Raw genomic sequence first — 26,778 nt, forward strand, 5'->3', positions numbered from 1 at the left:
ATGATCGGATCTATCCCAAATATAAGCCGCATATATTTACCGGTAATAATCTGCTGGCCCTATATTTACCGTGTAGTTAATGCTGTCCATGTTTCTGCAAGGCATGTTTTCCCGACCAATGTCGGTGACAGTTTTAATTGGACAATTTTAGAATGACTCAGGCTTGATTTCCCACATGGGTACAATATGTGAAGTCGATTTCTGATGTTTCCTGCAGTGATGTTGCTGGAATATTGCCAACGCGACGTGTGTTGAGCGACGTGAAACCTAACTCACTCACTCAAGTATATTATATAGAAGTATTTTAAGCATCTGAAAATTGCGAGTTGACAGAGCCACTTAATCTTACAATATTAATCTTAGCTTACTACGGTACGAGAAGATATTCTACACATTCTAGTGTTCAATGCCCAGAACAAATATTAGTCCAAACAATGACTCAGTTTAATGCATTGGACCAATCAGACTCTCAAGGACTTGAGTAAGCGATCGTGAACTACCTTAGTTCTTCAGTCTTTCCTTATAGGTTTGTTTTATTCAGTATATGTTTCTTAAAAGAACATGCTGTCTTGTTTATATCAGGTATAGTCATCCTAATACATTCTATTTTTTGCACATGTTTACAAACTGCTATGATAGACTGCACAAATCAGGTAAAATGTGTGAAAGGCGTCTAACGTCACCACGACCATGGTAACATGTTATGAAGCAATGACTACTTCTGGGTCGGCAGGTGCGCCAAAATTAGAGTTACCGTTCTTGAATTTGCGTCATGGCGAAGATGTCGCTGAATCCAGAGGCGAACGACCTGTAGCCAGAAAGTAGACGTCAATAGATCCATGTCCACACATTTCTCAACAACTCGAGTGTCACTTTGATCATTGAGGTAAGATATATCCAGGAATGAAGATCAATTTTCAGCATTTGTCTAGTGAGAGAGAGAAACACAATGACACTATTAACCCTACGCACGAACGGAAAATGTTTGATCTGAAAATGAAATGTGTGTGGGCTGATAAGTTTCCTGTTTCACATTGACGACGGTGTACTAAATATATATCATTGGAAAGTTCCATCTGGTTGTAACTTTCGAATTGCTAACACACAGTTGCTACCGAAGCAATCACATTAATTACTAACAACACAGTGGCATAGTTAAGTTAACTTCATCTGTCACTGTCATTGGCACACGACCATTACTGACACAGGGCGATGGAATTCACAAGTGCGCCTAGTTGTTAATATTGCAGCGACCTTCCTGCAGTGTATCCATTATTTATACTGTGTCAGGGGACCTTTGCCACCAGTTATTGTATACACATCGAATATTGCAGTTGTCCTTATGTAGACACCAAAATGGACATATTGCAAGGCACACTCAAATGGCTCATCCAGTATGGAGAAATGTGCTTCTGAGACTGTAATCATAGTTCCTGTATGTGCGATGAAGGTGTTCATAGAGCAAGTATATATGGATGACAACTTCTTTAATACTAGATACTGAAACTTTCATACATGAAAACAATACAAGAAACAGTACTGAAACATGTTGTGGTGTTAAAGAAGTTGTCATCTCTATATACTTGTTCTCTCTGACTTCCATCTTCTAAATATGCCACTCAGACAAGTCATATGTGTTCATGTTTAACAGTTGTTGTACCTAATCTGCCTATAACGTTTCATTTTTACACAAAATATGTTCAAACATGTTTTTTGTTACCTTACAAATATTATCTTTATGTTTATTTATAGTCAGGTATGTTAACTTTTAAATCATGTTTGAAGCAATTTGTGAATCTGATCAAGTTCTCATTCGATAAAACAACTGACCTCATCTCACTGAAGATGACAAACCCAGCAACCAAGCACTGTAGAAAGCCTGGATTTGGAAATGTAGGAGCAAACAGAAGGGAAATATTGTATGTATTTTTGGCAGAAGAGTTACAGAATATTAATTGCCAGCATGAATGGTCAGGGACCAGTGTTTATCAAACCTTAGGTTATGATATGGATGCTGTGATTGTGTGAAATCAATCCCTCTTCTACCCAGCAGTTCTATGCTGTCATCTCACATCTTACAAAGTCCATTGAACATGCATGTTTTCCAGCTCTTTCATTTTTGATAAATCAGCCAACCAAAAATTTGGATAATCATATGTTTGAAATGCTTAAATTTCTTTGAAAATATGTCTTAAAACGTGAAAGAGTATTTGCATGTGCATATTTCGACATGCAGCTACAAAAGCCCATGGATGGATATATAATGGTGTATTGTCATGCTCTCCTCTGTTGTAGTTGCATATCTATATGGTAGTGCTAAACAATGTGCGCTATGTCAGTATGTTCTTAATTCAGAATATGAGTGTTTGTTTACAAACAGCAAGCAAGTTTGGTCATTCAAGGAATAAATCAAGCAGAGCAAGGGACTTTGGGCTATTGTTTGTAGACAATGGTTTCAACAGGTCAGTGTGCTGTCTGTTTTGGAGTCTGTTTGGCATTTCTTAGCTATCATCATGATTATGACATGTATTTTTGAATGAGGTTTTAAAATTTGATTCTGTCCTTCAGCAGGAGTTGTGTCATATAACAATTTCTCCCTATTAGCTTTGTAAACCATAGTGTTTACTTACTATTTTTAGCAAATATGGGGTTACACTACAACAGTACTGAATAAAAAAAACACTTATTTGGTACACACAGGTTTAGTATTTTTCATAATGTACACCTTGCCCATTGTGCAATATATAAAAATTTGTCCATTTTTCTGGGTTTATTCTAGATTATCCAAGGTCCATCCCCGGAATGTTAAACGATCGCCCATTTGCATGGTCTTGTATTGGTTGGATGAACGTGTTCGAAGTAATTCATAATAAATGGGTGATTGGGTAGCCAAGTGGTCAGTGTGTTCGCACATCAATCAGATTACACAGGTTTGATTCCCAACAAGGATATTATATGTGAAGCCTGCATTTGGTGTTACAAGACTCTGGTTGCAGTACACCATTTTACAACTCCTATATCACAATTCATACATGGATTACATTGCAAGATATGTTGATATAGGAACATGTGAATAATAACAGTTCAGGAGCCTGTTTATGCAAACTATCTATTAATACCTTCTTACCACCAACAGCGGCATGTGCACAGCGCCCAATGATGTCGCACCTATATTATCAGGATACATATTGTGGCCTCACTCTTATTACAATGTATTAACTTATTCTTAAACAGTATATGAAGGAGGATTGACAATTGTCATACTGCTTCTGATGTAAGTGCTTTTGTTGATGAGTGGGATTAATCAGTACATTGTTCCTTTTGTGTTTCAGGCACAGGGCCCAATACTTAGGACAGGCAAGATGTATGAAACACCTATAAGCCTACAGAATTGCTGTGTTGATTTTATCTGTGAAAATCTGAAAGCATTATGTGATGTCCAGACGTGTCTTGATACCAATCAGACGAAGTACACATTCAAGGATGCAGATGCCTATTTTCATAGCAACCTTTCTGAGCAGCTGATGGCTTCACTATGTGACAAAGAACGTCTGAATGATGAAACCCTGGCTTTGTTTGACCCCAGTGTCACAACATTACGACGCGTTAGCATCAAAGATGCACAATTGACTACAAAAGGTTTACGAGTTTTCAAATCACATCGAATCTCAGAACTAGAGATAACTGGTCTTAAAAGTGTTACTGTGAATGACATCTTCAGTTGCCTAGGTGAATGGACGCTTTCAAATCTACGGGTACTCAATGTGAGCAACTCAACCTTTCTAAACAGTGCGAAGTTTTGTGTTGTTGTCTCCTTATCAAAACTGAGAAATCTTCAGAGTTTAAACGTGAGTCATACAGAGTTCAATAAGCACGGACTTGAGATTATAGCTGAGGATTTGCCAGGTCTTGAGAACATTGACATCTCAGGGACAGCGATTAATGATGTGTCCCCACTACGGAAGTGCAAGGACCGTTTGAAGTCACTGTCCATGTACAATCTACAGGTGAGACATGTATTCCCAACAGTGATTGATGCACATGTCTGCACATTATCTTTATAATAATCAGCTGGAAATGTTAGACCATATGTACCAATGTTATAGTTTTGACTGTAGCAAGTAGTCCTTTCAGAATGCAATTTCATTGTTTATGATACATGTTGTAGTTAATTTGAGATACTAACTTGTGTGAGCATGAGTGATTGACCATGCTTACCATGTTCTTGGTCGAATAGTGTATTCTGTTTGTATCATGGATGAGCAGTAATCAGCTGAGAACTTGATTTTCTTGCCATTCTATATGTTAAGGTTTGTCAAGAAATGTTAAATCAGAATAGCAATAATGAACGTCATTAAACATACTAGTTGAATTTTATGTGAAAGATCTAACCTAAGACATAAAAGGCGACTCAGCTTGTCGAAAGAGGCGACTAACGGGATCGGGTGGTCAGGCTCGCTGACTTGGTTGACGCGTGTCATCGGTTCCCAATTGCGCAGATCGATGCTCATGTTGTTGATCACTGGATTGTCTGGTCCAGACTCGATTATTTACAGACCGCCGCCATATAGCTGTAATATTGCTGAGTGCGGCGTAAAACTAAACTCACTCACTCACTCACTCTAACCTAAGAAGTATGAATGATGTTTATGTTTTAACAAATGTTAAACAGTGAATGTGAGGCCTCTGTTTTGTGTTTGCCAGGTGACGAACACAGAGGACTTGGTGACAGTGTTGTGTGAGCTGACTCAACTTGTCCATCTTGACATCTCCAGCGACAGTTCCCAGTCTTTCATCAGTATTTATCCGCCCAAGTTCCAGATTACCTCCCTTCTTGAGAGGAGCTCGTGTCACCCCAACTTGACGTCGCTGGATATTTCCGGTAGAGATGACGTGGCTGAAGATTTACTCAAGTAAGTAGCCATGATGGCAGTTGATAACTGCCCACCCGTTTGAAGTGTGTGTTATCTGTAATAATATAGATGTGTGTCACTCAGTGTACAAGGGGAACTCTACTGGAGGCCTAAGTTCTATTGGCAGTTGATTAGTCAGACTTCAGAATGAATATATTACAGGGCCCTTTTGCTCATCAGTGGTGTTCATTCCCATCCACCTTCCCGCCCAACCATGTGCTCCCATCCACTTGTCTGCCCAACCACCTGCTTGCCCATCCATTTGTCAGCTCTTCCGCTTGCTCGTCCATCCACGTGTCTGCCCATCTGCCTGCTGACCCATCCATGTTCCCATGCATCTGCTCGCCTATCTACTTATTTGGTTATCCACATGTCTGCCCATTTGCCTGCCCACCCATCCATGTTCCAATCCACCTGCTTGTCCAACCACCTACCCCACATCCACTTGCCCACCCATCCACTTGTCTTCTCATCCACCTGCCTGCCCATCCACATGTTTACCCACCCAACCCTCTGTCCATTTCCTTGCCTGCCTATCCACCTGCTCCTACATCATGTCTGCCCATCCACCTGCCCTGCCGTCAATGTTTACATCCTCCTACCTGCCCATCCACCTTTTTGTCCACCCATATATTTTTCCATCCATGTATCTGTCCATTCACTTGCACTCCCATCCACATTCCCATCCACATGTCTGCCCATCCACCTGCTCCTCCATCCATCTGCCTGTCATCCACCCACCTCAACCACCTGCCTGCTCATCCGTGTGTCAACCATGCTCTTCCATCCACCTGTCAGCTCATCCACCTGTTTGTCCATTGACCTGCCTCCCCATCCACCTGCCTGCTCATCTACTTACCCATCCGCCTAACTACCAATCCAGCTGTCTAGCCACCAAGTTTATATTTTTATTGAGGTTTTAGTTCCCAATTGTCTGAACACTGAACCTGCTCATAAAGAAATCCGTAGATTGTACTCAAGATAAAGTACAAGGTTGGTCATAATGTATTTATGATCTCATCTCGGGTTTTTGCTTTTGGCAAAGGTTTATCCAGTAATGGGAGAAAATCAATAGATAACCTGACAAGATCAGTGGGCAATTGACTGATCATCATGATCATGTTGCAGTGGTTTTACGTTTTCAAGTCACATTATAAGGAGTCCAGTAAGTGACAGCAACAATAAGAACCCTTCTATCATGGGTCCTTGCACTCACTTTTAAGTAAACTTTCAATAATCTTAACATTTATGTGACTGTTTTGAATTTTAGTTTATTGTAACATGGTTGCATATTTTTGTCTGCAGGACATACTTGAGTCATCACCAACGTCTTCGTTTCCTTGGCCTGGCTCTCATCAAGGCCTGTCAGTACCCCATGTTCATTGACGAATGTCCTGAATATCGAGATGACATTGTGGTGTGTGATAAACTCACTTTCCGGGGGCTGAATATTGACCTTTGAGTAGGCCGAGATAAATACCTGCTTCAGCAGGTGTTGTCCTTGTAGTCACAGGACGTTATTGCTAATTTTTTGTTTGTTTTTTGTAAAAACCATTTAGATAATTCACAAATAATGTTTCTGGCACATATAAGTGAAATGTTTAAGAAAACAGTTAGTGATATAAAGTTAATCATTGTTTCTAGGGAATTTCAATTAAAATTATATTGTTGTGGTTATGGTGCCTGCTGACACATTTCTTGACACAACTGTAGGTGACAGGTGAGGCTAACGAGAAGCAGATAGTGGAGGCCCTGCGGAGGTACTCTACGCGAGCTGTCTATGTACAGAGAGCCCTTTTTAAACTGTTCAGTTTCTCCCAGACCTGGCTTGAACCTCGTCGAGACATAATCAAGGTCAGTCACCTCTACTTGAATACAGTGATAGTGTTTTGAGAAAATATAGATAGGGTGTGCCTTAGAGGGGTGTGTCATCAGGGTATGCCTATGATTTCCAACAGCCATTTGCTGGGAAATTGGATCATTTTTGTAAATTGGAATGAACTTATTATTTTATTAAATTATGAGATATTTCATGTCTTCTCTTAATCCAAGATTATGTCTTTATGTTTATTGTTATCAGTGAAGCTGAAAGTCGTTTTAATGTTATGACTGCATAAATAAGAAATTGCATAATTGTAATTACCAAATGGAAATTAGAACTGTCTATAGCTGGATAATTTGAGCCGAATATTGGTGTCTTAATAGGTGAATGTGTATCTGTGGTTGTCTCCTTACCAAATGAAACACCAGCTACTTGCATGCATGCATGCCTGCTGACAATACCGAGGTAGTATGTGGCAGTTAGTATTTTACATCTTGAGAATTGTTGTTGAATGATGGAATATACATTATCAGGTGGTGTTGCCGTCTATGAAAGGTCACCCAAAGCAGCTCGGGGTACAGATGGCTGCCACCGCATGTCTCTACAATCTCACTAAGTCAGAACTTGGCTCCAAACTCCACCCAGGATGCCTCAAGAGTGTGGTTGATTTGACGCTCACGGCCATGGAGAACTTCCCCAATCACCAACAGGTGGGAAAGCTCATGAGATATTTTGTGGTCAGCAATGTATGCACGTGTCCTGATGGTATTAATTGTTGCTCACAATGTCCAGATTATTGTGATCTTAATTATCAAAAGTACACAGTCATGTACTTTTAGTTTTGCTGGATAATCTCTCATACAAACATATGATCGAGTTGATGGTTTATGGGTGCCCAGTAGTTCTACTTTCACTGTGTTATATCCTTATGTATTTGTCTGAACCTGTTGAGGACAGTGAGTGTTTCTGTTCAGCTTCAGAAGAATGCCCTCTTGACCCTTTGCAGTGATCGCATCCTCCAAGATGTGGTGAGTACAGTGACAATTCAGAACGATACAATGACAGTCATTGGTGTGCCACCTTTAATAGCTGTACTTTTAGTACCACCAGTATTATCAGTACTTTCAATACTATCAATATTGTCAGTACCTTCCGTACCATCAGTATTATCACTATCAGTACCTTTATTCACTTCAATATTATCAGTACCTTAGTACATTCAGTATTGTCTGTACCATCAGTATTATCAGTACCTTAGTACATTCAGTATTGTCTGTACCATCAGTATTATCAGTACCTTAGTACATTCAGTATTGTCTGTACCATCAGTATTATCAGTACCTTAGTACATTCAGTATTGTCTGTACCTTCAGTATTATCAGTAGCTTAGTACATTCAGTATTGTCTGTACCATCAATATTATCAGTACCTTAGTACATTCAGTATTGTTTGTACCTTCAGTACCAACAGTGTTATCAGTACTTTCATTACTATCAGTATTATAAGTCCTGCCCGTGTTTCAGTACCTTAAATACCATCAGTATTATCAGTAGCTTCAGTATTTTTAGTAGTATCATTATCATCAGTATTAACAGTATCATCAGTATTATCAGTACCTTCAGTACTATCAGTATGAACAGTTCCATCAGTACCTTCAGGACTCATTAGCGTTATCAGTACTTACAGTATGATCAGTATTGGCACTACCTTCATTACCATTAGTATTATCAGTACCTTTGTTGCCATTGGTAGTATCAGTACCATCAGTATTATCAGTACCTTCATTACCATCAGTATTGTAAGTCCTGTCAGCATTTCAGTCCCTTTAGTACTGTCAGTAGCTTCAGTACCAGTAATATTATCACCACTGGCAATATTATCAGTACCTGCCATACCATCAGTATTATCAGTACATTCAGTACCATCAGTATTATCAGTACAGTCAGTACCATCAGTATTATCAGTGCCATCAGTATGATCAGTACATTCAGTACCATCAGTATTATCAGTACAGTCAGTACCATCAGTATTATCAGTGCCATCAGTATGATCAGTACATTCAGTACCATCAGTATTATCAGTACCATCAGTACCATCAGTATGATCAGTACATTCAGTACCATCAGTATTATCAGTACCATCAGTACCATCAGTATGATCAGTACATTCAGTACCATCAGTATTATCAGTACATTCAGTACCATCAGTATTATCAGTACATTCAGTACCATCAGTATTATCAATACGTTCAGTACCATCAGTATTATCAGTACATTCAGTACCATCAGTATTATCAGTACATTCTGTACCATCAGTATTATCAGTACATTCAGTACCATCAGTATTATCAGTACATTCTGTACCATCAGTACCTTCCATACCATCACTATTAACAGTACTAACGGTATTATCAGTACATTCAGTACCATCAGTATTATCAGTACATTCAGTACCATCAGTATTATCAGTACGTTCAGTACCATCAGTATTATCAATACGTTCAGTACCATCAGTATTATCAATATGTTCAGTACCATCAGTATTATCAGTACATTCAGTACCATCAGTATTATCAGTACATTCTGTACCATCAGTACCTTCCATACCATCACTATTAACAGTACTAACGGTATTATCAGTACATTCAGTACCATCAGTATTGTCAGTACGTTCAGTACCATCAGTATTGTCAGTACGTTCAGTAACATCAGTATTATCAGTACATTCAGTACCATCAGTATTATCAATACTAACAGTACTAACAGTATGTGTGGCCTCTGGCACATATACAGATTACAAGGCAAGTTGGACTTTGCATCTTACACTCTATAATGTTATTAGGCCATTACAATCACCATGTTATGAGCAAACAAGATTATTTATTATATTACAGAACTTTAACCGCTTCCGATGTGCCCGGCTAGTCATGGAGTGTTTATGTTCATTTGAAGATGCTTCCATGAACAGGATGTCAGTGGCAATCTGCTCTATACTTGCTGCCAAGGTGAGGATAAATCTGTTCTGTCTGCAGGAACACTGCCCCTTTTACCCTCCCCACCCCAGCTCCCACCCACCACCTCCATCTTGCACACCTTGTACTCGCACCTCATCTTGCACAAATTGTACACCCCTCTGTCTTGCACACCTTATACACCCTCCACCCCACCCACCCCACCCCTGGTACACCCCCCTGCACACCTTGCAGGTGTCTGATGATTTTTGTTCATCTGCTAGATATCAACGGAGCAGACCTCTATCCTTGGAGCCAAGTCACGGTACATGAAGAAGCTGTTGTCTCTGGTGAAGCAGCGCATGGAGTCGGTGCAGATTGACATCACCCTCAAGTTTACTCTCAGTGCTCTCTGGAACCTCACAGGTCAGTCATATGATGTTAGCTTGCTCAAACAGCAATAGAACGTGTCATGTCACACTTACACTACATTGAGAGTTCAGATGAATGACCATTTCAGGAATTACAGCTTAATTTCTTAAAAGATTACATTAAGTGAGTCTTTTTTAAATATTTTATTAGTAGTTTGTTTTATATGCGGTATATGCTCAAAACTGCAGTATTTTGTATATTCTTGTTCATGCAGACATTTTCACACTGAACATATCATAAAGTATGTCCAACATGTCATGACACACAGCTGTTATTTCCAGATGAATCGGCACCTACCTGTCATGTGTTCCTCAACGAGAGTGGTCTGGAGTTATTTATGAAAATGTTGCAGGTGACGATGCACTTTATATTCTTTTTCATAGAGATCCTCCTTGGGGTACTTATAAGCATTAAAATGTTCTTTTAATTATTGCGACAATTGTAACCATATTTTGAATAAAAAATATGTACAAAACAAAAAACAATGTTTTTGTCTTGTGAGACCACCCTTACCGGGCCCCCTGGACCCGTGACAGCTAAGAGCAGGTAACTCCAAAGCTATAACCTCAAACCAAACACTTCCTTATCTGTCGCTTGTCAGTACGGACATGTTCAGATTGTGTTCTTCCAAGCTTCACTGAAGTTCATTCTTGTTCAAGATGAGTAGCTCTGAGACTCAAACTGTATGTATGGTTTCTTTATTAGATGCATGGGTGCACTAGAAATTGTTTCTACAGTACTATTTGTCTAGACATGTTGTAACTATTTCTTGTCTCCACCTGCTTGCCATGTGGCCAGTGAAGATGGAGGACAGGAATTTTTTCCTGGCAAATTGTTTACCATGTGCTACGGTAAGTCTTTTTGTTGCGGGTCTTTATAATTAAGCGTATTATGCAGCTGGTAGTTGTTAATATGTATTAATATTATATTTCTTCAACCTTTTACGTGCTAGGTTGTTGTTGTTGGCACTTTGTTTTCACTAGTGTATGTACATAGTATTAGTTAGCTTGTCACTCATGCGTGTTTGTTTCATGTTATGTTACATTACGCACATTAGTAGGTTGCGTTTGTTTGTTTTGCAGTTTAAAACCTGCTCTACATGCAAATCTATGATCCCTGCTAAGGATCTTCATGATGCCTGCCTTAGGTGTCGTCTGGTGGAGTGCCACCACGACGACCATGCATGCAAGGTGTGTGCTGGGTTTACTCCACAGACGCGGAAATCCAGACTTCTATTTTACACCAACCTACTTAAGGTATCTATGAATGCTATTAATACATTGTTTCAACAGCAAATGTCATCTGTCCAAACATTGATCGACTTTGCATTGTCCGGGCTCCACTAGGAACTCGACACCGGGGCAGGTTCGTGCGGACAAGGTGCTTCATTTGGGGGCCCAGGCTTTGGCATGGGGAAGGCTCCTCCCTCGGGGCAACCGTTAAGTGGATTGGCCTTTATCTCGGATATGCCCTGGGCAGTCGGCTCTAGCTTGACCCATGGGCACAGACGCCCAGTGCCGGCGACTCGGGTCTTTCCCTGAGCATGCCTAGTGCCTCAGTGGGCAACCAGCCTAGTGCTGCCCAGCCTCTTGGCGTCTTGGCACTCCGTCCTCTCCCTGGGTTATCAGGAAATCCTCCGTTGAGTTGCTCTGCCCAGGTACCCAGGCGACCTGGTTTGGGCTCTGGCAAGTGTCAAGTGTCCTTCGACTCCCTCGTATTCGGCCTTGACAGGCTCACTTTACGTTGATGGTTCCTTGTCTGAGGAGCGTGATGAGGTAGATATGGAGGAAGAAGGGGGCGGGGAGTTCGAGTCAGAGGTCACATACTCGTTTGGCTTGTCACTGAGGCAGGTGCGGGAAAAGATTGCCGAGATTGGTGGGGGTGCATTGCCTTCTGCCAAAACTCCCTGTAGGAGTCCAGCTGTCACTGTTCCTTTTGGAATGTTGATCCCAGCTCAGCTAGCCAGGTCACAGGGCAGATGTTGTCATCTGTACCTGGACGATTGGCTCTTGAGGGCCCTAGGGCACCTATTATCACACGATGCCACACAGCAAGTGATGGACATCCTGTTGAAGCTCGGCTGGATCATCAATCTCAAGAAACCAGACCTGACCCCTACGCATTATCTGGTGTTCTTGGGAGCACGGTTCAGTATGACACAGGGGATTGTTTCCCTAGCCCCAGACCGCATTGTCAAAGTCCAGAGGACTGTGTGTCAGTTCCTCGAGTCCCCAAGGGCCACAGCGAGAACTTGGCTTCATCTGTTGGGCAAAATGGCGGCTACAGTGGACATGGTCTGGCATGAGAGGTTGAGGATGCTACCCATTCAAGAGGCACTAGCCTAGTTGTGGTCCCACTCACAGAGCTACGAGAAGGTACTCGAGACTCCCGATAGGTTGATTCCTCACTTACGGTGGAATTGAGAGCAGTCTGCCAGGTGTTTGAGAGCTTTGTGGAGTCAGTACGGGGTCATTTGGTCCGTCTGGAGATGGACAACAAGACCGCCATGATGTATATCCTGAATCAAGGAACCACAGTGTCTCTGTCACTCCTTCAGGAGACTTGGCAGTTTCTGCTGTGGTGTGACCAGTTTGACATTTGGGTGTCACCCGTCTATCTCCCGGGCACAGACAGCTTTCGCGCAGACGCGCTCTCGCAACGTTTACTAGCCCCACACGAGTGGATGTTACATCGGGGCATATTCGGGATTATCTCCCAGTTGTTTGTGTCGTTCAAGGTAGATCTGTTTACCTCTGGGGCGATGAACCAGGTTCCTGTGTTTTGCTCCCGGATACCGGATCTGAGGGCGATAGCCAACAACGCCTTTCTGCTCAGTTGGACAGACAGAGTTCTGTGGGCATTCTCACCAGTTCCTCTGATCCCTCATGTCCTCTCACAGCTGGCCGCACAACCAGCTCGACTACTTAGCTCCTGGCACCCCTTTTGTTGGCCCAAAGCTGGAGACACAATTCTGGCTTCGCGGAGGGATTTGACAAACGTTCAGTATGAGGATAGATGGGCCTGTGATGTGCGCTGGTGTGTCAACAGGGGGATTCTCAATCATTTTTCTGCAGATTTAGCATCTGTTTTGGAGTTCCTACAATCTAGGTTGGAAGCCAGTCTAGCCGCTGTAACAGTTAGGGGATAATCCACAGCAATTTCTGCCTTCCATATACCTGCTGACGGTGCATTGTTGGGGCAGCACCCTCTAGTTCAGTGCTTTCTAGCAGTTGTGGACAGGATCCGTCTGGCTATCTGGCGGATTAGTCCCCCGTGGGACTTGCCAATCGTTCTTGATTGGTTGTCCGGTCCTCTATTTCTCAACCTATCGGCTCTTTCCCTCCACCTGTTGACATACAAGACTACTTTTCTTGTGGCGGTAACTTCTGGAAGACGGCCAGGCGACATACATGCTATATCGGTGTTGACTGTATTACACAAAGATAGAGTGAGGATCAGATTGGCAGCTACTTAACATCCTAAGAGAGATAGCACCTTTCATGTAACGGTGCCTATTGAGCTTCCTGCTTTCATGCAACCTTCAAAGCCTGGTATCTCTCTTCGACATGCTCACGTCTTAGATGTCCGTAAGACCCTTAAGGCTTATATCAAATAAACAAAGGTCATTCGGAACAATGATCATATTTGTTCTGCTGTTATGGTGGTGGTAAGGCTGGCCTTTCGGTGAACAAGCCAGACCATCTCTAGGTGCCATTTCTTTGGGATACACCTCGAAAGGTCGTACACCCCCTGTAGGTTTGAAGGCTCATTCGGTTAGGGCAGTGGCAACGCAAATTGGCACCCAATGTCAATATCTTGAGATATTATTTGGTTATTTAGACCATCTTATGTCCTAGCCCTGGTCCGTAACCCTGCTGTGAGGCAATTCTGGTCACATGACCAGGTAAGTGTGATTCCTTGTTACTTACTGTCTGTAATAAAGGCTGTCATCTTGTGTCAGGTTTATAGGCAGACAGAATGCCTCTCCCCAAGATCATTACCCCAAGGAGGATCTCTATGAAAAAGAATCGATCAAACCTGTAGAGGTTGCAGATTCTTTGAATAGAGTCCTCCTTGGGGCATGGCCACCCACCTCCCCACATTCTGTCTGTATTTGTTACAGAACGGAAGTGTTTGGTTTGAGGCTATAGCTTTGGAGTTACCTGCTCTTGGCTGTCACGAGTCCTGGGGCTGCCGGTAGGTGTGGTCTCACAAGTCAAAAACATTTTTTGTTTTGTACATATTTTTTGTTCAAAATATGGTTACAACTGTCGCAATAAATAAAAGAACATTTTAATGCTTATAAGTACCCCAAGGAGGACTCTATTCAAAGAATCTGCAACCTCTACAGGTTTGTTCGAATATCTAAGTGTCACACACCCACTGTCAGGGGCAGTGGGGTAGCCTTGTGGGTCAAGTGTTTGCTCATACAGAAAACATGGTTTGATTCCCATCATAGGTACACTTAATGAAATATACTTTTTGTGTAATTGATATTGCACTACTGCTCAAACTGTTGTCCAGTCATACTGTTTTTATGATCAGATCTTACTGAACACCTCAATTTTAATTTTAAACTGTTTGAAGCATGGGTATCAGGTTGTACACTTCAGCCAACCTGTGTGAATCAAAAGATTCGAATCTTGCATCCTGCTGTTTTTCCCATAGGTATTGTCTTAGTAAAGTCGCTGTGATGTAATTTCCCTTCATAACATTCACGGGGACTCTGTTGGAACATTTTGTCAAAATCTATTTATTGGAAAGAGAGTCAAATGTTTTCGTAACCAAAGTGTTTGCACTAGGTTTTGTATGAGTGCGTGCAGAAATAAGATTATAAGTATGTAGTTTAAATCTTTCGCGCATGAAATTTTCCTAAATCATGTTAAAATTTTTTGTTTGTCAGTTGTGGTTTTAAGGTACTTTTTAAAATTACGTGGATCAGAATCTATGTGCCCAAAACATGCATGGAAAGTATTTTTTGCTTAGTTTTATTATTTTATTGTGTGAAAAATGCAGGTTTCCTGGCTAGATTTTGCGAAAGACAAGAAACACAGATTTAAAGTATCTTCTTCCATCTATCTCCATTTGCAAAACATTGATAATTTCCGTGCATCATGTGTCATTTAATGTTATTTGAGATAAAAAAGTAACTACCTCGAAGTACTGAATGAGTTACTATTGGCAGGGGGTTTTATTGCAATGCACCTCGCTTGGACACAGGGTACATTGAAAATAATAGCAGAGCGCTCAGCTAATCAGATGGCAACATTTATGTGTGAGGTAAGACAATATACCATGTTGCCGCTGTCCCCCCCAGGCAGCCTGCAATTTTCATGGACAGTCATTTTATTTTGAATATGCTTCTAGATTTGTCCACACACCATACCCTCACTGTATGACCATAATGTAAATGGTACTATTCAAGCCTTGTTTTTTAACTCACCCCCATCCTTTAGACATAATTCCATACAATCACCACCACAGGTATATTGAATGCATCACTGACTTTGATGTTGCAGACACTGAACGACACTCTGGACCTGGAGAATGAGAGCAGGGTCCAAGTGGAGACCAAAATACTCGGGCTACTGGTGAGTGAGAGATTCATTGCACCTGGGATACTGTCACCCAGGAGTAAGGGAGGGCGGAGGGTAAATGGAGGGGATACTGGTAACAAGGGGGATAAGGGTGGGCAGACCGGTGACAGGGTGGTAAGGGAGGGTAGACTGGTGACATGGGTGGTAAGGGAGGGTAGACTGGTGACACAGGGAGTAAGCTAGGGCAGACTGGTGACACGGGGGGTAAGACAGGGCAGACTGGTGACACGGAGGTAAGGGATGGTAGACTGGTGACACAGGGAGTAAGGGAATGCAGACAGGTGACATTGGGGTGAGGGAGGGCATACTTGTGACACAGGGGGTAAGGGAATGCAGACTGGTGACATGGTTGATAGAGGAATTCAGAGTTGCCACATGGGGGCTAAGGGAGGGCAGATAGGTCTCACTGGGAGTAAGGGAAGGCAGACTGGTCACATTGGGAGTAAGGGAATGAAGACAGGTGACATGGGGTTTAAGGGAGGGCAGATAGGTCTTGGGAGTAAGGGAGGGCAGACTGGTCACATTGGGAGTAAGGGAATGCAGACAGGTGACATGGGGGGTAAGGTAGGGTAGACTGGTGACACAGGGAGTAAGGGAATTCAGACAGGTGACATGGGGCTAAGGGAGGGTAGACTGGTGACATGGGGGTAAGGGAGGGTAAACTGGTGACATGGGGGTAAGGGAGGCCAGACTGGTGACACAAGGGCTAAGGGAATGCAGACAGGTGACAATGGGCAGTAAGGTAGTGTAGACTGGTGACACAGGGAGTAAGGGAATGCAGGCAGGTGACGTTGGGAGTAAGGGAATGCAGACAGGTGACACAGGGGGTAAGGAAGGGCAGACAGGTGACACAGGGGTGAAGGAGGACAGACGGGTCACACTAGGAGTAAGGGAATGCAGACAGGTGACATGGGGGGTAAGGTAGGGTAGACTGGTGACACAGGGAGTAAGGGAATGCAGACAGTTGACATGGGGGTAAGGAAGGGTAGACTGGTGACACAGGGAGTAAGGGAATGCAGGCAGGTGACATTGGGAGTAAGGGAATGCAGACAGGTGACACAGGGGGTAAGGAAGGGCAGACAGGTGACACAGGGGTGAAGAGGACAGACCGGTCACACTAGGAGGAAGGGAATGCAGACAGGTGACATTGGGAGTAAGGGAGGGCAGACTGATCATACGGGGGTTAAGGGAATAATTGTTACACTGTGGGAAGGGGGGAAAAGACATAAAATCAGTGGCCCTCAGGGGAAGGCCATTATAGCACTTGCTCCTGGAAGAAAGTGGAAGGGCATGACAACACTGGCTCTTGAAAGAGCACTGTGCTTCTTGTTTGGTGTGGATGTGTTTAAAGTGAGTGTTATTGTTTTTCAGAACAACATAGCTGAAGTGAAGACCCTGCGACAGTCACTGATGAGAGAGGACTTCATCATGCTGGTCAAGTATGTGTCTGTTTGTTGTTTACAATGCTTTCACTTTGTGAAAGAAGTGGGGATCAACCATTTGTCTGTGCACTCTAGTTTCCATTAGCCTTTGCAGCTGATTTGAAACCCCACATTGTTGGTTTGTTAACATAATACTGTTTTCAGCATTAATAATTCACCCTCACTGCATACCAGAGCCTAAATTTCTGATGGGTTGAAGGTATTATGATGTGTAGTTATCTTATCATATGTTGTGTAATGTGTATGCAATGAGTAACTGTGTGGCTCCTTGTTGTTTCAGACGTTTGCTGCACACCGAGTTTATTGATGTCAGTTACTTCGCAGCAGGGATTGTAGCTCACCTGGCCAGTGATGGGGAGGAGTCATGGCTGCTGGCTGGCACCCCCCGCGAGGATATTCTGCAAGACCTGGTATGTCTGCCCTTACCTTACACAAGACAGACATTTGAAACAGTACTCTGATAAAGGATGCCATGGGAAGGTGTGATTCTGTTAGAGAGGTATAGATTTGTTGACCTCCAAAGGCTCATACAGTCTATAAAAGGCCTTGAATTGTAAGATCCTCGTTATTAGGTAGCAATGATGCTCATCCTGCTCGTTATGACTGATTTATTCAGGTATAGGACAAAATATTATGGCTGTCAGTTTCTTCCTTATGAAGATGTTGACATCCTTAACATTTTGTCTTATACCTGAATATTAACTTCTACATGCCTCTCAAGAACCAATATATTGCATGCTGGATTTATAACAAAATATTGACAGTATGAACCTTACTAATAAGCACTGAATATGACAATTAAAAGCCTTGAAAAGCATTGAAAAAATCTGGGAAGGCGATGTATATTACTGTTGAAAAACTGTGTGAACTTCGGCTCTGCTCAGAGCTATTGTTAAGATGATGAGGCCCCCAAAGATGTTGATATTTGAGAAGCTTCTGTTCTATTAGAGATGAATTAGGTCACAGTAAATGGAATATGTGTTTCTTGTATTCTCAGTGTTGCCAATACATTCTTGGTTTTGGTGGCTCCATGTGCAGTCAGCCATGACTTTGTGTCTATCTGTCTCCCTGGCGCCCTTGCTGTGTAGCCAGTATGTGTGAAGGTTGTGAGGAGAAGTAATGGATATGCTTGATTAATGAATGATATGTTGAAATAAGAGGTTATATTAAGAGTGCCAATGTTCCACAGTGTTGTGTGTTATGTGTTACAGGCTAAGGTAGTGCGAAGATGGCAGCAGCCACAGAGTGAAATGGTGGCATACAGGTCAGTAGTTGACTCACTGAAGGATGGGTTGTGGGGAAAGCATTGTGGTAAAACAACAGATTTTATGTTGGCAATCTTCTTTTTAGTTACGTAAACTAATACCAATGCATTCATTACACTTCTACAAGGGATAAATAGTCTTTACATGTTACACTGGCAAAGAACAGATAGTGCCATCAGTGGTGAAGTGGGAGAAAGATTTGTTTTTGTTATTGAATCAAATCAGTATGTTTCATGTCTTGAAAAAGATTAATGATGTTATTTTTTCAGGTCATTTAATCCGTTCTTCCCACTGTTGGACTGTCATGATGCTCCGTCTGTGCAGCTTTGGGCTGTGTGGGCGATCAACCATGTCTGCACAAAGAATGGTAGGTCTTTCTGTAGCATAGGGCAGCTTTTGGCTCTACTTGCCGCAAACAATGTGTTACTTAAGGTGACTCATAACACAATGCATATAATGGTATCCCAAGAAAGATAAACCAGCAACATTGTTTGAATTATTTTCTAAAGTTGTTTTCCTTAGTGTATCTTCATGTCATATCGTTCAGTCGACGGGATGTGTTAGGAAGGTGTTGTCATCCTTGTCTAGATGACAAGGGTAGCACATAGCACTAGTTCAGCTAGTGATTCTTGACTCTGCGATGGGCAAGTGTAATCCCAAGTCATCACCTTACTTTTTGTATGTTAACAGAATTTCCTTCTCCTGTGACCTCAGTCTGTGTTAACACAAATGTGTACCTCTAGGGAGACCTTTTATAGAATGAGTCAAAACCATAGGAATTTTCAGTTCTTTTAAGCATCATCTTTGGGTTAGGACCGACCTCCAGACTCCATACACTTCTGTTCAGTGATATTTATGATCTGCCAAAGGAATAATGATTTGGGGCAGGGGTACCCCTAACTACAACATTAGTGGGGTTCCCATATAAGAGATGGAACGTGAGTTGTGTATTTGTACAATATCTTTAAAGGTCACATGCAACCAAAAAATCAAACTTAATTAAAATACAATTATCAATAATTCATGACATATAATATACATTGCTGCTTACAAAAAAATAAGTAAACAAAATTATAAGCGTATAATCGCGATTCAAAAGTGCAATATTTTGCACTTGGGCTTACTTCCCTTGAAATGAAGCCTTCGGGAAACCGAACCCAGCCATAGTGGGTGGGGGTGCACTCAAGTGTAACGACGGCTTCCAATTGGCCAGTTCATTTGCTGATATGCTGAGGGCTCATTGTGTGTACAGAAAGATGATCTGATTGATGAGCATTTTAGAAGTATGGTGAGTCACAAGAAAGTAAGATTCTGTATGGATAACAACTTCTTTTATTGTACTTGATACATCGTTTCAGTATGGATTCATATACCGTTGTCAAACAAAACCATATGCGCTAGAAGAGGTTGTTATCCATAAAGAATGTATATGAGGATGTTGGATTTTGTAGATACATGTTCTCTGAATTTGTGTTTGATCCAATCAAAAATCATCTCAGTAGAGATGTTGAACTACCGCGCAGCTGGAAACAGTCATTCTTCCAAGTACAATGCAGGCCTTGAAACTGACGAGAGTTTGCACCAGTTTTCGTCAGATCTAGTCATCCGAGAAAAATGGATGCAGTTTGTTTGCAACCCACAGACATAAAAACATGTCATGTGTACAAGTTTCACACCTGCCTAATTACATAATGTGGCAGAGACAGGACACAGGTGCACGAGTCATAAATCAGTGTATTTTGTTTATGGTGTATAGCCTGATAGGTGTTAGGTTCAAATTGCATGTGGTCAATGATTGAAGCTGTGTATTGTATTTTGTTGTTAGCAGACAGGCAGGCTGACATATAGGTGTCAATAAACCAGACATTGAGCTTTCTCTGTGACAGAGGCTGCTTACCACAATCAGCAAGTTTTTTTTATTTAATGAGTAGATTATTTACTTGTTTGTGTACACAACCAACATCAGACTACTGCTCACGACCTCATACTCAGGGCAAGCATACTGTTTCAAGCTCCACGAATCTATTCACTGTGCATATGTTATGGTCGCAGCGCAGCGCAGCTGTTGAAACCACTTTTAGTGATTCATTTGAACTCTGATTTCGCTGGCCTTTTGTTTTCATCGTGTTTTTTTTTCAACTTTATAAGTTAAATTGGCATTTTTGATGATTTGTTTCGGTAAGTGCATATGGAAAGGTATCAGAATCTGCAAAGTTGTATTGAAGTTGCATGTGACCTTTAAAGCCTTGTCACAACTGTCAAGAGGACATTTTCAGTAGGAGGACACACATGTATGGACACCAAGGAAGCCAATCTTCATAGAACTTAAAAAGCCCTAAAGGTTTAGCCGAACTTTGTGTGTGCAGATTGTTTATGTTTTCTTTGACATGAAACAGTGTCGACCTAATATGAGGATCCAATGATCCCAAGGTCAGAGATGACAGGACTTGTTCCCTCATTCAGCATTTACAGTCATTCATACTGTGACATGTGTGCAATGTGTTTTCAGGCAAGCGGTACTGCCCTCTGTTGAAGGAAGAAGGAGGCGTGGAGAAAATTCACCAGCTGGTGGTTGCCAGTGCGGATCTCAATGTAGTTGGCATCTCAAAAACAATCCTCAGCCTGCTGCAAGAACATGTGAAAAGTGTGTAGACTGTGCCTTGACTTTGACTTCACCTCAACTCCTAGGCAGACTCCTCCGTGGGTTTTGTTGGTTGGGCGTAGGAATTTCAGTGCAATCAACAGTGAATGAAATGATAAGGGATCTTGTGTTTCCAGGAGCATACGGACCAGTTGTTAGAAATTTTATATGGGCAACTTTGCCAGATACAGAAAATTGTTGTAAGAGCTGGTGTTTTGGTGTGTTGGGTATAATTTATGTATAAATCAGCTCAGTCATTGTCAGGTTAGGGATTGCCGCAGCATACACATACAATAGATCACTGGCCTTGGAAAATGTTCATGTAGCTTCTCATGGAAGTAGAGTGTGCATGAGCTTAGCTACATCGGTTATAGATGGGTGGGTGATAGTTGAAAGAAATCATGACCTTCAAGAGTAATTTCAAGATGGCTGTCATTCATGATGACAGTAATACGTTGTGGGTGACAACACGGAGGATGCTGATGTGTTAGCAGAATCTTGGAGATGGAAACATTAAAATGTGTTGTTGAGGTGGTAAGATTTTGTAACCCAAGTGACATTGATGTGATTTATGGACTCATTCTTACATTGTATTCCAGTTGTCATAATGGATCATGTACAGTGACTCGACATGGTTATATGTGTAGTAGTATATTTATTGTTTCCTGGCTGAAATGTTATCAGCTGTAACACATGGAGTGACTCTATGGTGTTACTGAACATCAACAGTGAGATGTACAGTGGCTCACCGAGTCAGAAAAGGGGAGACAACTGTATTAAACTCCGTTTTGACCAACCCTGACGTTTCATTAGGGCTGTGAAGATAATGGCCTCTCTTTCACTGCTTTTTGTGGTTGTTTTGTTGTTACATGTTAATTACATATTATCCATTATGTATTTCAGTTTCCAAGGATAAGCACTTGTCTTATTAATGAAAGATGATCAAATTTTTGTATTTGTGTGTTCTTGAGCATTTATTATGACTAAAAGACATGTACAAGTTTCATGAAATTGACATTTTTTAAAATGAAACTGGGGAGAACCCTAGAATTTTGATAGAATGCAAGTTCAAACATTTCATGTACCGGTTCAAAAATCAGTGCTGATAAGATGTATGAAGTTGCCATATTGTGGTCACATGTTGTGGTGTTTGGTGCAGTCTAAGTTAATTTCAGTGTAAACTGTAGAAGGTGCATTTGGATGCGAAGAGGAATTTAAGATAATGGTGTTGATATTAATGGCCTGTTGCAGTGTCCCCTACCACTCGTACAGCATTGTTCCAGAAACATTGTAGGCTATGTTTCTATGTTTAATGAAAATAATAATTTTAAATTCTTCATGGGTGGATTTATATGCTTAAATTCTGACCACAGATAGGCCTCTAATGAAATTTAGTTTGTCATAAAAACATCTTTTGTGCTGTTTTATTGGTTAGATGTCAAAAATGAGCAACCTGACAACCTTTTATATTTCCCATCAATGGTTTAGACTCATTAGTGTAAATATAGCCACTTGCTTCAGACAGCTGTTCTATAATGAATGGTGCAAAAATATTCCATATTGTTTAAAGGTACTGTGTATACAAGAACTGATCTAAAACAAACTTGTAACATTGAAAAGATTATTGTCATGAGTTCAATAAATGATAAAAATCAGTGAAAAATGGCGAATTCTTAAACTTTACTCCAGATTTGCAGCTGATCACTTGCACAAACAATATTTGCACATGCTTTTCTACAATGTGATGCATGATCCTCATGCATTTCATCTGCATAAGGTTTGCAGTTGGTTCCCCCAAGTTGGTGGAGAAATTGGTCTTTGATGTAACCATATATATAGTGAGTGTCTTAAGTGATTCTAAAGTTTTAATGGGAAGTATATTGTTACTGCAATGGCATATAATGATCACATTCTTTCTTCGGGAGTAGTACTCCCATCAATATGTTTCAGCTGTTCTTGGCTGCTATGACCCTTTAATTGGCTGCCCTGTGGCTCCCACCTAGTGTTACTAAAGTTATTTCGGTGAACATGCCAAGATTGGTTGAAGATGAGGAGTTTAAGAAGCACATTATTTGTGGACCTTTGTGGCTAACATTGCCTGTGGTGTAATGTAATCAGTGTCTCAAAGCTGCTGAGCTAATGTTATTGTTGTACAGCTGTCTCCAAAGATGCTATTGGATAAATTATGAAGTCACTTGTTATCTCTAGTAACTAATTAAGTGTACTATATTTGACACACAAGTATTATGATTGTTTTCAATAATAGATTATAGAGTGTAAAGTGTTGTTGAAGTTTTGCCGACATTTATATTCCTGAAGAGTTCATACAATGGAATATTTCTTCTTATGCTAGAAGGGGAGATGCTTATTCAGAAACTTTCCTGTCTTTAGAGGGGGACTTGGCTAGGGAAGGTAGGCAGTCCAAGTTGGTTTCATTCAAGTGATTATCATGCTACTTTGACAAATGACTGAAGTTTCATCATGTATGCCACCAGTTCATGATTAGCCAGACTGTAATGAGACAGTGTGTCTGTTGAACATAGATTAATTCCACACTTGGAATTTACAAGAGTCCATGAATTCTTAGTTGCTATTAAACACATCAGTTTGTGGCGAGTCAACATACACACTGAGTGCTGTGTTATGCGAGTTAAGAGTAGGAAGATGCAGTGACTACTTACCATTATGTTCCCTGTAGGTGTACAGCATGTGTTGATCCCTATTGATGAAGTCTCACTGTAGGTGTACAGCATGTGTTGATCCCTATTGATGCAGTGTCATTGTGGGCATACAGCTCATGTTGATCCCTTTTGATGAAGTAAGTCTCATCGTAGGCATACAGCACTTGTTGATCCCTATTGATGAAGTCTCATTGTGGGCATACAGCACATGTTGATCCCTTTTGATGAAGTCTCATCGTAGGCAGACAGCACATGTTGTTCCCTTTTGATGAAGTCTCATTGTAAGCATACAGCACATGTTGATCCCTTTTGATGAAGTCTCATCGTAGGCATACAGCACATGTTGTTCCCTTTTGATGAAGTCTCATCGTAGGCATACAGCACATGTTGATCCCTATTGATGAAGTTTCATCGTGGGCATGTAGCATGTGTTGATCCCTATTGATGAAGTCTCATGGTTGAAGTATAACATTATTGTGTTGATCCCTGTTGATGAAGTCTCATTGTTGACATACAGCATGTGTTGATCCCATTGATGCAGTCTCAGCGTAGGCATACAGTGTGCCACAGTTGATCCCTATTGATGCAGTCTCATTGTAGGTGTACAACATGTGTTGATCTCTATTGATGCAGTGTCATCATAGGCATACAGCACATGTTGCTCCCTATTGATGCAGTGTCATCATAGGCATACAGCACATGTTGCTCCCTATTGATGCAGTACCATCATAGGCATACAGCATGTGTTGATCCCTATTGTTGATTGTTGAGCACTGGTGCATGACAACTTTGCAATTTATCACATAATGTTCACAGATGACTTTCTTGGATTGTTACCATGGTTACTGTTTTACAACTCTTTTACACAGTTGTATGATCCCAGTTGTTTGATTCTCAGTTGTCCATCTATTTGAGCAATAACTGTTACTGGTTTCCTCCTTTATAGTTACAGAATTATCAGTGGTACAAAAGTATTCATTGTTAACATCTCCTTATGTTCAGTCAGCCATGGTGATCAGAGCTGTGTCAACACTTGTAGTTGTGTTCAGTTTCACAAGCACATCAGTCATTTATGGCAAGTTTATTTAACAGGTGAGAGATGTCAATAAAAGTGGATGTGAAGCACAAGTGAAAATATGTGTATTAAATATATTAATCCGACATTTGTTTGCAGGTACCTATGACAGTCATGGCTGACGCACTTTAACAGTACTCCGATAAAAACAATAATGATTAATTATCTGTCAAGTAACATTCTCTTCAGTTGATAGGAGTTCCTGACCATAGTTAGAAAGACAGCAGGTGGCTCAGTGGTCTGGGGTACAGCTGTGTGGAGTTACATCCCACAGCTGCCAGGATCTGGTGACATTAGATCAAGTATCAAGGGACAGACTTCCTCCCTTACGAAGGGAAGCTGTTGTCCAAGCTGTTGTTGAAGGTTGGTTTAAAATTAGGTAATTTCACAGATTGTCAAATTGACAGGCCAATAGTTCATTTCATGGAACCTAATGTCTTGTTTTCTGTATGACATTGAGGCTGACAGGAGGGACGACTCTGTAAGTTGTTACATATATCTTGTTGACCAGTTTTCACCACCAGCCATGAAAAGGCCAGGGGCAGGCAGAGGAATAAAAATGTTATGTATAAAGCAGGTGTTCTGTTTTGTATGAAGCATGAAGCAAGTCTGGACCAGACAGTCAAGTGATAGTGTGATATTCCAAAGGTATTTTCAAATAGACTCATGAAGTGTGGGTAGAATAGGCCTTCAGCATCCCATGCTTGCCATACAAAGTGACTGCTTGTCGTAAGAGGCAAAAAACAGGATCGGGCGGTCAGGCTTGCTGACTTAGTTGACACATGTCATCGGTTCCCAATTGTGCAGATTGATGCTCGTGCTTTTGATCACTGGATTGTCTGGTCCAGACCCAATTATTTAGAGACTGCCGCCATATAGCTGGAATATTGCTGAGTGTGGCATAAAACTAAACTCACTATTGTCAAATAATGAATGTATGAACGAATCAACAGTGCAACAATATTATCAACACAACTTTGACATATGGTTAAACTTTATTGTCATCAAACATATGACTTGAGTAACACAGTGTATATATAATATATGTTTTTTGACACTGAGTAGCGTATTGCTGCACCAGTCGCCACTGATGTGTAATGGGAGGTAATAACCTCTATAATACTGAAAACCATACTGACCTGTCCCCACCTGGTGGAAGTAGAGGAATAAAATCTGCAGGTAATGTGGGTTAGCCAGGTGGTTAAAGGCGCGCGGTGGGAGAGCTGGCTCTAGTGGCAGACTACTGATCCAGCAAGGTTTAGGTGTTGGGGTCAAGCCAACTGTGACCGCGTGTAAATACCTCGGAGTCAACTTTGTGTACAGACTCTTTCAGTGTTGTGACATCCCATAGTGTACAGTACACAAATGTGTGCACTTAAAGAACCCACGAATCTGTTGGTATATGACCAGATGGTGGCCACATGAATACGTGCAAACACCTAGCTGCAGGTACAGCAACGTGGACAAAGTACTGTGACTGTGTCCCAGTCCATCCAGCTGTGAATACCTTGATAGGATGAGACAGTTACAAAAATCTTGGTGCGCCTAGAGCCAGCAAGAGTTGTATACTCCCCAGGGAGTTAAGACTGATAATACGATGGACCGTTGATATTGATATCCAGTGATCAAGGGAAATATATGCCTTGAGCATGCACTAGTTGCCTGGATATGTGTACTATATATAGATATCCTATAACAGTACCTCATCATGCTGAGGGCTCAGGTTCCATTCTCATGTGGGCATAATGTGTGAAGCCAGTTCCTGGTCCTCTGACCTGATACTGCTTCAACACTGCTAAAAGCAGCATAAAACCCAACTAACTTCAGGGGCTACAGGCTAGTCAATTACTGCAGTGTGACCTAATGAAACTGAATCTCAAATGATGTTTCTCTGTTGTAAGCTGTTTAAATGGCGGATAAACTATTGAAAACACCAAAGTGTTAGGTGAGCCCTTCTTCC

The 26,778-nt window shown here is 41.4% G+C and overlaps 1 protein-coding gene across 1 annotated transcript; it reads left to right on the plus strand.

Moving 5' to 3' along the window:
- The first annotated feature begins 756 nt into the window (after positions 1 to 756).
- Positions 757 to 25,391, plus strand: LOC137290631 (protein zyg-11 homolog B-like). Its single transcript, XM_067821697.1, has 16 exons — positions 757 to 886; positions 3,333 to 4,007; positions 4,705 to 4,913; positions 6,219 to 6,330; positions 6,627 to 6,767; positions 7,269 to 7,445; positions 7,710 to 7,763; positions 9,629 to 9,739; positions 9,970 to 10,111; positions 10,399 to 10,469; positions 15,637 to 15,708; positions 17,086 to 17,153; positions 17,437 to 17,566; positions 18,368 to 18,420; positions 18,691 to 18,788; positions 20,931 to 25,391. The coding sequence occupies exons 2-16, from the start codon at positions 3,363 to 3,365 to the stop codon at positions 21,071 to 21,073; spliced, it is 2,226 nt and encodes a 741-aa protein (XP_067677798.1). The 5' UTR covers positions 757 to 886; positions 3,333 to 3,362; the 3' UTR covers positions 21,074 to 25,391.
- Positions 25,392 to 26,778: the final 1,387 nt, after the last annotated feature.

This window comes from Haliotis asinina, chromosome 7 (genome assembly GCF_037392515.1).
Source record: "Haliotis asinina isolate JCU_RB_2024 chromosome 7, JCU_Hal_asi_v2, whole genome shotgun sequence".
Lineage (NCBI taxonomy): Eukaryota > Metazoa > Mollusca > Gastropoda > Lepetellida > Haliotidae > Haliotis > Haliotis asinina.

What these genes read in the sequence shown, in the direction of transcription:
- LOC137290631 (XM_067821697.1), top strand. Translation starts at nt 3,363, where the DNA reads ATGTATGAAACACCTATAAGCCTACAGAATTGCTGTGTTGATTTTATC. An exon ending in CTCGTCGAGACATAATCAAG is followed by an intron (nt 6,768 to 7,268) that starts GTCAGTCACCTC and finishes ATACATTATCAG; the next exon opens with GTGGTGTTGCCGTCTATGAA. An exon ending in GACTTCATCATGCTGGTCAA is followed by an intron (nt 17,154 to 17,436) that starts GTATGTGTCTGT and finishes TTGTTGTTTCAG; the next exon opens with ACGTTTGCTGCACACCGAGT.